Consider the following 15,082-nt stretch of genomic DNA (forward strand, 5'->3'; position numbering starts at 1 on the left):
AGTTCTTCTTTGCAGAAAAACAGGTGACAGGGCTGCTCTGATTCACACAACCAGTCCCTTTCTGGGCCCTGGAGATGAGGACAGGAGCACCAAGCTCTTGGGAGTAACAGAAGGTGCGTCCAGTTTGTTGGGGGAAGCTTGGGAGTAGTTTGTGCTATATACATAGATCATAGAGAAGTAAGAGTGGAAGGGACCTCAAGAGATCATCTAATCCATACTGATATATGTACACAACTATTTGTGCCCTAGCATGGAGTTTTCATGTTGTGTGCTCGTGAATCCTGGTATTGTGTGCGACTGTGAAGTGTCTGTATATGTGTGCATAACTGTATAGGTGTATACAGCTGTATAGCTGTAGGGAGTGTTTCCTTGGGGAGTGTACTGTTGTTTAGAGGGGGGTGGTGTGTGAGAGTGTGAGTGTTAGAGAGAGAGAGAGAGAGTTCACCAAGGTGAGCTGCATGTAGGTATAACTGTGTGCGGGTGTACGTGCATGTATGCATGTACGTTAAAGATAAGTAAAGATGTGTGTATGTATCCCGAGAGGGTACAGATACATATGTTTGTGTGCACTTATACTGTGGGAGATGCACATGCATGTAGGTATAGAGGGTGTACTCCAGGGGTACGTAGGGTGGGAACACATACATATGCACATACTCATGCACACGCGCACACACTTTCGAACTATTTCATACATACCCTCATGTCTGGCACTTACAAGCCCCAGAATAATTTCTGTTCTTGCCAATATGCCTCATGTTGTCGCTGCTGAGTTTGCAGGGAGGATGTGAGATTGGGACCAGAGCCCTGGGGTGGAAGGGCACAGGTCTATGGATGTGCAGCCAGTGAGCTGTGTGATGGGAAGGCATGCTGGCAATCATGAGAGCCTGGCCAGCAGGTACCAACTACTGACTCTGCACCACTGGGTTAAACATGTCAGAGAGCGGAGCAGCAGCTGGGTCTCAGGAAGCACAGCTGGCTCGCTGGATCCCACACTGCAGAACCTGCTGAGAACACCAGCCATGCAGAAGCCTGTCTCAGAGGGGTAGCAACATAGCAGGCAACTGGGCAATCTATGCTCCACAGAGAGCAGTGTTTTATGGTTGCTGGCCCTGGCACCAGCTCTGAACAGCCATAGCATGAACAGGGGCTTATGATTTCTGCCTCTAAGATCCAAGGCAAATGCTAGGCATGGAAGGGAAGGAAAGCTAGGATCTCTCCTGGCAGAATGCTCACTATATCCTGCTGCTCCCCACTGGTACCATAGTTCAACTTCTTCTCAGACCTGGCATTATCTCCACTATTGGAGATAGCCTAGCCTAGGGCTATCCAACTTCTAAAAGCCCCCAAGGGCTACACCAGTGGGGGCTGCACACTGTGCAGGATGCACCAGGCAAACCACAGCCGCCTTGGCTCCATGCCACAGGGACATTCCCCTGGCAGCAAATAGATGGGTGGTATAAATCAGCATTACTCTATCGATGTCAGTGGACTGACGCTGATCAACTGAAGATCTGGCCCCAATGTCCAACCTTAAGTTAGGTCAAAGGTGACAATGAGGCTGACAGTCATTTTGTGAACAACAGCTCTGTACATCACAAACCCACCTTGGGGACTGCTGGCACCTGTGCCTAGGAAAGCAGGGGTCCTGGAGCTCATGAGTGAGATGCTCTGGCCTGGCTATGGGGAGAGGGGTTAGTTGAGGGATGGGATAGTAAGGGACTCAAAAATGAAGAGAATCCACAGAGCTAGGGGAACCTGCCCAACCCTGGCTTGAATTATGTCTGCCCTAGTTCTGTGAGCATTATAGTCAGCCACAAATTTTTAATAAGAGAACAGAGCAGTAAGAAAAAAAGACACTGCCTGTGACATACTGTTTCTCACACCAGCCCTGCTCCATAAAGGGCCTCTTTTCTTGGCAAGATTAAGCAATGAAATATTTATCAGGAACAATTATCCAACCAGACCCCCCACCTCTTCCAGGCTGTGCCCCTCTGCCAGCTTGGCACTGCTCACTACAGCCCCTGCTCTCAGCTTCACAGCCAGCGCTGGAGTCCCAGGTCCAGTTCACCAGCTAATGTACAGCCGAGGGTCACGCTCAAGCAGAGTGGGTGACTCCAGGTTAGCAGCTGCTGAGGACTGAGGTGACAAAAGCAGAAGGTGCAGGAAGCACTTCATGATCTGTGTGGGAAGGAGAGAATTGGGGCCCTGCCAAAATGGGGGCAGCACAATCCTGGGGGCGAGGATATATTAATTCCCTTCAGTGAAGAATAGGAAAGTGCTGAACTCTCTCCCTGGAGGAGAATCCCACACCTTCACCCCATTTTCCTGCTGGCTTGTGACATCTTCCACCCAAGAGTGAGCATCAAGCCGATCTCCCTCCCACCCGCCACCTCCTCCCTGCAAGTACAGCACTCTTTGAGCAATGAAAGCAAGGAGGGATTATCTCCAACTGAGTCACCAGCAGCTACAGAACCCTGGGATTTCTCTGGAGAGGCCTCCCATCCAGCCAGGGCCCTGACCTGATCCCTGTTCACTTGAGAGCGCTGATGTGATCATGCTCTGTGTGTACACAGGTATGTGTGTGTGTGTGCATGCACACGCATGCGTGCATACGTGTGCACATGTGCATACAAACAATAGTAGAACCCAGGAGAGGGTCTTCTCCTCCCCATTTCAAGAGCCAGCTTGACCCCAGCTCAGATCCCAATCTCCTGCCATGATTTCCCCTTACACCTTTCTAGGTGGGTTCTTCAGGTCTTCATGTAGCTACCAAGCACGCTCCTGCCACTGCTGGTCTGATACCCACCAGGAAGCACTGCAGCCATCACTCACCCTGCAATTGCCCAGCTCCTCAGCTGACAGGATGATGGTGCCACATTTTTTCCCTGGAATGCCGCTGCAAAAGAAAAGAGAGAGGGGACAGGGTCTGAGTCTCTGGCCTGGCTAAGCCCCAGGGCCTCACTACTCCTGGGATACCCATGTCCCCAGGAGCTCCCCCAGCCCTGGCCTGGACATACCCCAGAGGCTCTGTGCCATCCTCAACTCTGCCACCCAATAACTCACCAGGAGACTGTCGGTGCCCCTGCTCGGGGGACCAGAGCCCACCAATTTCCTGGGAGAAAGATCCCATGAGCACATATGCTTACCCTACCTGTTGCCACTCCCTGCTGCCTACCTACTCCTTGACATCTGCTGGGAATGGGGCAATGGAGGGTTTTATTATACAAGCAGGGGAAGAAACCCACACCCAGAGACATACACCTAAGCTGTTCTGCTAAATAGAGCAAGGCCTTTCTGCTTCATCTCTGCCCCCAGGCATTAATGCTTTGCCCCTCCGTATACTCAGCCCTATAACGCCCACCATCTCAATCAGCCCCTTCCCACTGTCACCACCCCATCATCTCTATCACCCCAGCCACATACCTCCAGCCTCCACATGTCCCACCCATCACTCAGGTTATCACCTTCTCTCTCCCCCACCACCCTCTGTTTCCCTAGATCATTCCCTCCCCATCCTGCTGTCCCTGCCACCCCACCCCTTCGCTTCCTTTCTTTCTTCTCCCTGACATCCTGTTATTTGTCTCCATAAGGTAACACGGAACTAGCATTTTCCCCAATTCCCTCAAATTCTTGGCAATGGGCACTTGCACACATGATGGGGGGTTTAATCCTCAAGGTTTTATTGGATGCCCCCTAAATTGAAATGGTGGGGCATAGAATAAAACCCTGAGGACTAAACCATTTCAAGGGGGGCCCAATTCTGGTTTGGTTTTGTTTTTTGGGCAGAGCTGGAGCCTACCCACAGGTGGGGGGCAAGCTGACAGCTTTACCATTGCAATTTGCAAAGTTGACCATGCAAAGTTGTTTCCCAAAAGCCTTGTGCGTGTACGCTGTAATACCACAAAGCCACACAAAGTGCCATTTTTGTCATGTGTACATGTTAATGGCATCACATGTACAAGCGCCCAATGTGATGGGATCTTTAGGGGTAGGAAGGTAGCCAGCACTTTGCCTGCTCAACTGAGCAACACAGAAGTGTGCTGGGCTAGGAGAAGAGCTCAGAGCTAGAAACCCCTTTCCCCCCTCCCCTCCACAGCCATGATGCAGGTAGTCTATAGGGCTCTGGGTTACCTGTGGGTCTGACTTTCTGGCCCAGCACAGGTCTGCGTGACAAAATGGAGCAAGGCCTTGAAAGCCTCAACTTGTGGTGAAAGCTGAGTCTGGGCTGCATGCTCACGAGGAACTCTAGGACATGGATCCCGGTACTATAGAGCTGCCCTTCCCCCTTTCATAAGGGCCTAGCTAGAGCTTGGACATTTCTCTGGGCTTCAGCTTTTCTTCTCAGGCCTCTCTGGGGTAAGACACCTCTATCTTGAACTGGTTGGCTATTGGGCAGGCGCCTCTTAAGTTCACTGGAATCTGCTTCTGTCCTTTCAAGACATGCCCCTTACAGGCTGGGTTTAGGAAGAAAGAGCCTTGGGCGGTAAGGTCCTGGGTTCTCTTCCTAGCTCTGCTGATGGTCTGCCAGATGGTCTCGAGGCTTTTGACACACGTCATGTTTGTAGTGCTATCTAGCACCATGCAAACCACACAGTGTCATGATCAACCATGCATAGAAGTTGGCTCTCAACGAAGCACCATGCACTGACCAGGCTGTTGGCTGTTTGGGGGAAACACACTGGGGGGGTGATGTTTCTCACACAGACGTTCAATCACGAGGGACTGGGACTGGTTGTGGAACTGAATGACTCAGAGGCAAGTGCTGCAGAGCCCGGACCTGTTGCTGGGAACTGGAGCTTTGGGGTCATTTTTAAGAGGCTCTAATAAGCAACCTAACTGGAGAAGCAATTGCCCAAACCCAGCCTTCAACCCTTCTGAGGCTCCTTCTATTAACATGCTTTGACCAGCTATTGCAAATCTGTGGCTCCGATAGCAGCACACTGATTAACACCAGCCAATGATCTGGTCAAGCGACTTCAGTGGAGCTCCACTGATTTACACCAGCTGGGGATCTGGCCATTTGGGTCTGATGGTGCTTTGCCAATTTAGATCTGGCACGTTGAGTTCAGTGGAGCATTGCTGATTTACACCAGTAGGGAATATGGCCCACTGTCTCCAAGACAGCCCTATATGTGTGTGCAAGGGGGCCTACACAGAAAAGTCATCGCTCCAGAGTGGACTTAACTAGACACTGGTTGGCAAGGCTGAGCCATTCGCTGTTCCAGGTGGCAATGCAGATACTGCAGGGGCTGCTGGGAAGGAGGAGGTGTGTCACTGCTCTGAGTCAGCACCAGTCACCTGGCCGACTGAGCTGACCTGCTGCGGGTCAAATAGATTCAGTCTAAAAAAGACAAACCCATGAGATGCTCTGAGTGACCCTGCCATGATTATGAGCCAATTCATGGCTATTAGCTTGGAGATGGCTAGATTACAGCCATTCTGAGAGCCTCTGCATGGGTGTGATGAACCGCAAGGGGTGGGAGCGAGGCTGACAAAAAGAGAAGAGAGCAAAGTGGAATACAGGGGAGGAAGGAAGAGACCAGAAGAGAAAGATGTTTTCCCAGGTATTGGGCCTGATTTTGAATTACTCCCGATTTACACCAGGGTGAATAAGAGCAGAATTAGGCTCCAAGTCTTTGGCCAACCTCTGGCTCTCACCCCTCAGGCTGTATTCCCATCAGAAAGCCATGCAGCCGGCAGCACGGGGTCTGCTTTCCTTGCAATGAACTTTAATCATGTCCATTCAGAAAGAAACCAAGATTGAGGCAGGAGCCCGGACCCTGCTTGAGTCTAGGTGAATTCCAGGGGGCTAGGATTCATCCTAATATTAGGTTCCCCTCCACAGCTTCCCCAAGTGACAAGAGCATTGCCAGGGCTCTTGCACGGATCCTCCCTACATGCTGCCCCCTGACAGCATGCACCCTTGCCAGCTTGGCGCACCAGCTCCTGTTTCTGCAATGCTACTGAAGAGACCTCAAAGAAGCTGCATGACTCACCCATTGGAGACGGATGGCGTGGGCTTCCCGGTTCTGGAATGCAAGGTGAATGCTCCCATCCTGCCAAAAGTTAGAAAGAGCAGGGATTAGTGTTGGCCACTCCTCAGCTCACAGGAGATATGAAGCGCCTGGGATCAGCATTCGTGAAAGAATGAGCTGGGGGTTGGGTGGGGGGGTCGCACAAAATGAAAGTAGCAACCTGTGATGAGGAAGGAGACAAGGAGAAGGGAATGCTCCAACGGCTCAGGGAGTGCCCGTGGGAAAGTGTTAGGTGAGTATCCCCTGGTTGTGCTGGCCTAGATAGACAGCGGTACCCATACACGCAGAAGGTCCGTTCTCTGGGTGGCTTTTTTACATATTTGCTGCCTCTGAAGGGGCTGGGGAAAGCAGGCTCCAGTGCTGAAGAAAATCCAGTGCCAATGCAGGTATTAGGGAACTTCTGGGTTATAGGAGTTGGGTCTAAATCCCAAAGCTTCCCAGCTAACAGTTAACGTGACCATGAGTCTGGCACACCTCAGCCTAAAAGTCACTCTCCAGGAGCAAGAGATGTTACAAGGCAAATGGTCTTTGGCCCTTGTGCTAAGGGACCATGACAACAAGAGGAGGACAACAAGAGGTCAGGGGGGCCTCTCTCCCAGATCCATGCAATGCTTGTGATCATACTGCTGGAGCATCTCCTTCCCACTGTGCCCCACATACCAACACGGGCTTTTAACTAGCTGGCACTGGCTCAAGCATCCCAGCCAAAGCCCTGGCACAAAGACTGAGGCAGGAAAGTAGGAGCTTTCTTTAGTCACATCCATGGTTCTGCCCTTAATCCAGCCAGGGCAGTGTGAGCAGCTGGGGGGTGCCATAGAGCAGGGGTGGGTGGGCAGCTTGGCTGTGTAGGTAGCAACTTGGCTGCTATAGAAAAGGGTCTGGCAGCAGCTTTCCTGTCTGAGAAGTCTGGGTGGTTCATCCAACCCCAGAGGAGGCTGCAGCATGACACATGAGATGGGTGACGAGAGCCTGGGTGGTTCATTCAGCCCCAAGGAGCAGAATAGAAACTGCCAGCCAACATGTTCTGGCTTCTCCATTCAAACAACAGGCTGCCAAGTACTCAAAACTGACCTAGAAATGACTGGCATTTTTGGCCCCTAACTTAGGTCAGCACCAGAACATCCCTCCTGGAATGGTACATGATTCCTAGACTGAAACTAGGTCCCTTCGACTGGGCTTCAGCTTACACTACATTGGTGCCCACCTCCTCTATAGCACAGAAGGGCATTCCCCAATAACCTAGTCCCAACCTCACCCCACCTTCTTCATCCTGTCTGGTTGCCCAGCCACAAAGAGAGACCTTTCTAGGTCATTTCAACCACCTAGAGTGGTCGATACCCAGTCTTGGACATGTCCAAATCCCAGAAATTCTCATGCTACTGACTGCCCCTGCACCATGTTGGACAAGTTTTTGAAAAGGATTCTGGGGCATGGCAGGGAACCTCAAAGTGCCAGCCATGGTAAGACTGAATTCAGGAGGTCTGGGAGAGGGCCACCGGAGGGCAGCAGGACTAGGGAGCAGCGGAGAAGGTTGACTCACAGCTGTGGCCCCAGGTAGGCAGCAGGCTTGGGCGTGCAGCTGTGACAGTGAATGAAATCTGCTCCTCTGTCTCCGCCAAGCTTTGCTTACTGTCCACAGACACTCACTGAACTACCTTCTCTCGCTCCTTGAAAACATCCACTCTTCCATCCAAGCTTCAATGGAAATTTCCAAAAAGGAGGTGGTGGAATCTGTGTGTTTGCCAGGGTCCAGCTCATCAGGATCTTGACAAGATCACAGGGCTGGCTTTGGCGTTCAGCCCAAAAACCTGGCAGGCACTAGTGTTAGCAAATGGGGCAGAACAACCAGAGCTGGAGGAGCAGCTAGTTACTAACAATGAGCAAAAGTCTGCACCCAAATCTTCACTCTAAGGTAAGGAGCTAACACTGGGCTTGGACAGAGGTGACCTGGGGTTTGGCCACAACTTGTTCTCCATTGTCTTTCATTGTTGCATGCCACACAAGCCTCCAGGTAGTGTGAAAACCCCAGAATGAAAGCAGGTGCCTGTCGCTATTTCCCACGTGACCAGAAGTATCCGAACTGTCGAGACACTGCTCTGCAGTGGTTTCCAGTCCTATTTTGCAGACACAAGGTGGTTCCACTCATTTGAAGGAGTCAATTATTTCCACTTCTCTGCAAAGATAATTAAGGACACTAACTTTACTTGAGACCAAGGATGTAGGCTAGGCTGATCGGAAGACAGCTTGGACAAATGCAGGGTGCTGTGAGAGGGCACAACTTCATTATCTTAAACAGAGCTGTACCTATTTATACTGGATTTGAATGTAGCCCCTAAATGCCAACCTATCCCCTCATATACCCACCCTCCTCAGATCATATGGCCAGATCCTCAGATTCTGGAAAAGAGCAGAGCCCTTGGTCTTCAGCACAAGACTTGCTCCTTCTCACAAGACTGATGCCTTGCTCCTCCATCTGAGGAGCTCACAGCATTGCACCAAAACTAAGAACCATCATCCCCATTTTGCAAGCAAGGAAGCAGACAAAGGAAGGGAAAAGACCCAGTCCCCCAAGATAGTCATGTTCCCAACTCCATTTGTAACCAGGCATTTACATGTCTTTGAGGATATGGGCTGAAGTCGCTCGGACAGCCTGGAAGAACAGGGATTTAAACCCAAGTCACCAAAGCCTGAGCCACAATATTGGCTAACCTAGCCTATATAAACCCAGCCTGACCCTACCTTACCACTGCTTCTCCAGGGCTCCCATCACCAAGTATCAGCAGAGCTGATGCCCAGTCTCACCTGTACCCTGATCCCTGCAGAGCTGAGGCCTTTCCCCCGGCCTGGGATGTTAACAACTTTCCCTTCCCATCTCTCCCCTGCACTTCCCTATCTCCCTTGGCTTCAGGCCACTGCTCCAGAGACAGTGAGTAATTCCCTCCTTTCATTTGCATTGTTACCTTGAAGGTATTTATAGACGCCAATCAAGGGCCCTCCCCCCCAACCGTCTCTTTTCTAGGCTACATAAATTTAGCTCCTTTAGCCCTCTCTGCATGTGTCTGTCCCGCCGCCGGGATCCTGAGCTCAGACGTGCGGGGGCAGGAATGTCCTGAATCCTTCACGTAGGGCCTGAGTGGCCTCCCCAGCCCTCAGGGACCCGCTCTTGCTTCCTGGCAATGGGGAGGCTGCAACATGACACGAGATGGGTGATGAGAGATTGGGCTTGTGCGAAGCAAGTGACTTCCCTCCTGGCTCAGCCCTGTCACCACACACGCGCATGTGTGTATGGGTATGTGTACACACACGCACACACCCGTAGTCTGCTCCCCCAGCCCAGGAAGGCCTCACCGCCCTGCCCAGTCTCTTTCAGATCACTGTTTCAATCTCCGGTATCAAACTTAGCCAAAATCTCAGTCCTAACCATCCTTCTGGCCGCTGTGGCTGACAGATCCCAGAAGCTCCTTCCATCACCTCTTGCATCTGGGTTTAGTGAACAACTCACCACTTCCCAGCACACCCTGGTCACTGCATGGGGCTGGCTCAGCCCTGCGCTCCTGGGTGTGCCTTGCTGCTGCACAGAGGACCAGGTCTGCTCCCAGGGGCCGGCCTGGCACTACTCAGAGCCCCTTCATCCTGCACAGATACTTGCACAGCCAGATTTCTTGCTCCTCCATGGCCACATGCCACAGAAATGACACTCATGCTCCTCAGCTCCCATGGCCAGTGGCAGTGAGGGGGAGCGTCCCCAGCAGAAGGCCTGGAGTAGGAGCCAAGACAGCACCTCTCCCTGGAGACTTGGAGAACATGCATTGTACAAGGCAGCTGTAAGCAAGGCTGCTGGCGGGCACCTACCTAGAGAACAGAAGCAGCTATTAATATGGGAGCCCTCGGCTTTATTGCCCATGTCCTGCTCTGCACTGACATCCAATCACCCACCCCTGTCTCTCACACACGTGTCTACAGGTCTGCTGGGAAACCTCGGGTAGATCCTTTGACTGGTTCCACAGTCCTGGCCAGGATCACACAGGCACTTCCAGCTCAGCAGATTATTGGTAGGGCAACAAAAAGAGCTCCTCAATTCTGCCTTAGCACAGGGAGCTGCTCTCCTTGAAGACTTCTGTGTATGTCTACCTGACACAATCCAGCTGCCTTGGAGGCCTGGCCCCACCACTCCAGCCCCCTCCAGGAGCTGGGGTTGCTCAGCCTCTTTGCAAGATGAGCCTGCCTTGCTGTCAGCAGTTGATGCCTGAAATGTTGAGTCAAGACCCAGCAGCTCTGCAGAGTGCTATTAGTGTCAGAGAAATTAATCCTCCAAAGAGACTCCAGCAATACATGCAGAGAAAGAGAATCTGTCCAATCCAAGGTGTGTGTGTGTGTGTGTGTGTGAGAAAGAGAAACATTTACTGTAAGTTTATAAGGGAAGGGTTGTTAAATATAGAAGTTGGAAAGCAAAATAAATCCAAGGAGCTCTTGAATTAGCTCGCCTGGGTCTGGGGCTGCAGTGAACACACCATCTGTTAGAAAAGCATAGCTCTTATGTTTGGGAACAGAAATACACAAAAGGAGAATTGCAGAATCTCAACTCGGTGCTCAACTGGTGAATTTAGCTCTGGTGCAAGATGCTGGAACCACAGCCTCTGCGGAGGGGCAGATGTGGGATGACATGGGCAGCAGCAAAGCAAGGCAAGGCAAGGCAAGCTGTTCCAAACACCCTCCCTGCCACCGCCGTATCCCGTCCCTGTCCCAGATGGAACGAGAGGGGAGTCTGGTTTCCACAGGGGCTCTTCAGTGCCAGTGGTCATTTGCAAGCTGCAAACACCTGTGCGCCAGGAGCTGGCAAGAGGCCTGGCAAACTCATTTCATACAGGGGCTGTCAGAGGCACCAGGGGATGGGAGCAACCTTCATTGCTTTGGATTGGTGCTGGGTTTGATGGCTAACTGATATCTGTTCCTACAAGCTCCTATCCCCCGAGCTGCCATGTTACCTGCATTGGGAGCCAAATGCTCATCCTTTGGGGTTGAAGGGAAGGAGTCAGAATGACCCCAAATATGTGAAGCAGCCATGCAGCTGGGTGCAGGGGAAGCCCCACCCTAGTACCCAGCCAGAGATAGGAACTTCACTGCACCGAGGGAAGAAGTGACTTGGAAACAAAGGCACAGGACTAACAGTCTCCATAGGGGGAGAACAGTGACACAAGTGAGGTAGTAAGGTGCTGGGATACATGCAGCAGAGGGAATGAATGGGAGATACAGGGAAGCAGTCCAGACAGACAGAGGTGCGGAGAAGGCAGCTCTTGCATCCAGTGGGGAGGGGCAGAGAGGAAGCCAGTGCCAGGCCAAGGGACCCACGATCTGTGGGACTGGATGCAAAGAGGCTGTCATTTCCTGGAGACCGGAATGGGGCTTTGGACCAACCAGGCCTCTGGAGAATCCAGACCAGGCTTTACTCTGTGCTCAGGATGTTGGGAGCATGGCCAGTGCTGTGTGGATGCCCATGCAGCACAAAAATGATTAATGACAAGCTCCTGGTTCTTCATCTTAGGGCTCTGATTTACAAAGCTCACCAGGTAACCAGGGACAGAACAGGTGTTCAAAACAAGGAGGCCAATTATGTTCAGCAGCTTCACAGGACCCTGCCATTCCCAGACAGCTGGCCCCAAGAGCCATCAGCACAAACTAACTGCCTAGGAGACAAAGAGGAAAAGTAACCTCCGCTCAAGTGCTGTATCAGCAGCTCTGGAGTCAGTGCCTCTGAATCTCTCTGGCACCTGGAGGACACAGATCAATGGCTCAGGTTTTCATAAAGACTTGGGCTTTGTAGTTGAACATTAAAGACAGATGACACCTCCTGGAGATCCAAGCAGAGCATGAAATCCAGCTATGATTGCACCAGCACAGGGCACAGCCCCTGCTCTGATTAGGAGAGTCTGGATGGACACAGGTTTTGCCCAACCTAAGAGTAGATCTCATTAACTTGGATATGAATGTCTCCCTTGCTGCTTGGCTTGGCTCTGGGGGTGCTGGCTCCCCCAGAGTGAAGGGAGGGAGAGGTCTTTGAATGCACCCTTCTGACAGTCCCACATTTCTGCAGCTCTGAGGGAGCCGTCCTGAGGATCTGATGCTGTATCTCAGGGTGGAAAGGGGGCACAGGAGAAGTTTGGCTGTGAGAACACAGGCTGTTTTCTTGTGCTGTTGATGCTCTAGAGCTGGACTTAACTAACATGCTGTCCTGCCAGACTCAGACCCAGCACATGCACAGATAGACAGGTGGGTTCCCATGGGGATGGACAGCAGCTTCATCAGAGGTGTTGTTGGCTGGTTCTGTGCCCTGGACAATGGCAGTGTACAGGGAAGCAGCACTGGGTTGGCAGCAGCAGCAGCTGCTATTTTTGTGCCCCACAAATCAGTGCCTGTGTCCGGTTCCCTGCTCAACACCCCTTTAGTTATGCTACTGAACTTAACTACTGGCACTAGAAGAGCAGGAGCAAGTGGACAAACAGTGCTTCTTGGCAACAGCCCTCCAGAGCACCACGGGAGCAGCACAGACATTCGTCATCAGTGCTAGTGACAATCCTTCCAACCATGCTGTTACCAGAGGGAAGTCCTGGCACTATGGAAGGCAGAGAAAGGCAACCTGCAGCCAAGATCACAGCACTTGGGCCATGTAACCCTGCTGAGTAGGATCAATCTACAGCAGCTTTTTTAAATATATTTGTGGGGGAGAGAGAGAGATCCCAGTTTTTTACCATAAATAAGTAAAAAAAAAAAAATCAAAAAAAAAAATCAATGCATGCCTCAGTCAAATAACACCCTACAAGCCATAGCAGAGGTTGTCTCCCACTGGGGTCTTTTCCCCTAAATACACCGTCCTCTTGTCACCACCAGGTCTGACCGCAGCAATGAGGCCAAGCACTATTTGAGGTGTGAAGCCCACCCCCACCTTGGCTATATGAAAGACATCCGAAGGACAGGGCTGGGGTGCCTGATGCAGGGACTTGCTTAATCACTGTGCATCCTCAGTCTGACTCATGGCCAAGCAAAGGATTCCCTCTCCAAGGCTGCCAAGATGGCCTCTCCCATCAAGACAGCCACACTCAAATAGATGCATTTTCAAACCACTGTATCATACTCACCCTGCCTCCCTGCACAGCAATCCTGCTTCTGGGAACAGCAACGTCAGGAGCAGGATTGCCCAGGAGGAGCTTGGTGCCTTTGCAGCGGTGACAACTTCTGGGGAGATCACAAGAATCTCCACTCCCCTATCGCAAGTCCAAGTGGCTCCCCTATGACTCAACAGGAGCTGCACATTGACTGCCGTGGGAGAAGGATCAGGCCCCAAGTGCATTCAAAACACATCCCCCACACAATGTGGGACCAGGTGGTCCAAACACTAGTCCCGGTTCTGCCCATCATCAACATCTTTGCTGCAGCACCATAGCAGGAGAATCAGAAGGCAGAGAATGATGGAGCCCTCCACCAGGTGAAGGGGGTGGTACTGGCAAACAGGAGAGGAGGATGCTAGAGTAAGGAAGGTCATTCTTGGTATGGCCACCATGAATTGGCGACAGGCCAAGGATGCCTAAGGTAGTAGGTTCTTTTACCCCTCCTGGACGGGTACTGCCCTGTCAAGGACAGGCCAGCCCCAGCCAAACCTTTGCCCTTGCAGCTGGTCTGTTCTCTGTAGACAGTAGCAGCCTCATCCTGACATAGGTCTCAGTTCTAGTGCCAGCTCGGCAGGAGTTCAGCCTCTGGCCACAGCTTTGCCACCCAAGGGCAGTATTCAGGAAGCAGCAGCAAGCACCCCACAGCCCCAGCACAACTCCGAGGGAGGTCCCCTTTCCTTCTGCACATACAATCAGCACCTGCCCTTGGCTGCCAGGATTTTTGCCTTAAGCTGTTACACAGGCTTCCTGGAGACATGTACAAATCACCCAAGTGTCGCTGTCACAGTGTGACTGGTCATCACTGACTTGATACACACACACATGCACACGGGCGCGCACACATACACATGCATGCAGCCTCCCACCGTACAGCTGGGGCAATGGATTACACACGATGCCAGGGGAGCTGTGACATTCACTCATAGCAGCTCTGCCCACTCTACACGGGGCCAATTTACGTGCTCAGCAAGAGCGGATTTCACCCCACGCAGCGGATCAGCCCCAGGCAGCAGCTAAGTCACTCTGAATTTCACCCTAATGAACTAAATTGCTTTCTTGAAAACCCACAGTCCTTCCTGTAAATTGGATGGCAGACTCAGGGCTGGAGACTACTAACAATGCACACCAGGGGTCAATTATTATACCAGGCACTCTCTCTAGGGGACTGCCCCATATATGGATACTCACTGCTGCAGTCACATGGAGCAAGCAATCCAGAGCCTACGGAGTGGGGTTGTGGAGGGGAGCCTACGGAGGGTGGTAGTGGAGCAGTCTTTGCAGTAGTACCTGCCTCTGTGGCTGGTATAAAGGTGTATTCAGATGGGAACCAAGGCAGGACTTGTGATTCCAGCTCTGAAAGGTGACTTGGGGAACATGAGTCCCATCCCTGGCTTCCTGTGTGCCACTGGCTACATTTGTAAGCCTCAGTCTCCCCACCTGTACCACTGGCACTGAAACCCTTCTCATTAGTGTTCACAAGCTGGTGGGGGCCATGAACGGAGAAAGGCAGGAGTCTGACTGCTCTCAGAAGGAGCCTCAAGCCTCCACTTCTTTGGCCAGGTCCTCCCACTGGACTAAATCCTGCATTCAGGCTGGCTGGGGATGCCACAGGCAGTTGGGATGTTAATCTCATTTGGTGAGAGCCTTGATTGCTCTGATTAAGCTTTGTAAAGGGTCCAGCTGGACTGCAAATAAAACCTTGTAATAGCAGCTATCCCTACTAATACATGCATGCGCGTGCACACACATATACACACACACCACTGCACAAGCTCTTTACATACACTGGAAAACAGTCTTTCTTGAACGCACATAACCAGATATTCCTGCTCTCACACACTCAAGTGCACGCACACAGGTATTCTCTATCTCTCTCTCCAC

At 51.8% G+C, this 15,082-nt stretch overlaps 1 protein-coding gene across 1 annotated transcript in view; it reads right to left on the bottom strand.

Annotated features, from left to right (window-relative positions):
- LOC102381925 (copine-5) overlaps positions 1 to 15,082 on the bottom strand; it is a 116,955-nt gene that overhangs the window by 68,639 nt on the left and 33,234 nt on the right. The window contains exons 5-6 of the mRNA XM_025216347.1: positions 6,000 to 6,059; positions 2,836 to 2,899 (exon numbers count right to left, since the gene is read on the bottom strand). Coding sequence (XP_025072132.1) covers positions 2,836 to 2,899; positions 6,000 to 6,059 — 124 coding nt within the window. The remainder of the gene's footprint in view (positions 1 to 2,835; positions 2,900 to 5,999; positions 6,060 to 15,082) is intronic.

This window comes from Alligator sinensis, unplaced genomic scaffold (genome assembly GCF_000455745.1).
Source record: "Alligator sinensis unplaced genomic scaffold, ASM45574v1 scaffold872_5, whole genome shotgun sequence".
NCBI classification, from domain to species: Eukaryota; Metazoa; Chordata; order Crocodylia; family Alligatoridae; genus Alligator; species Alligator sinensis.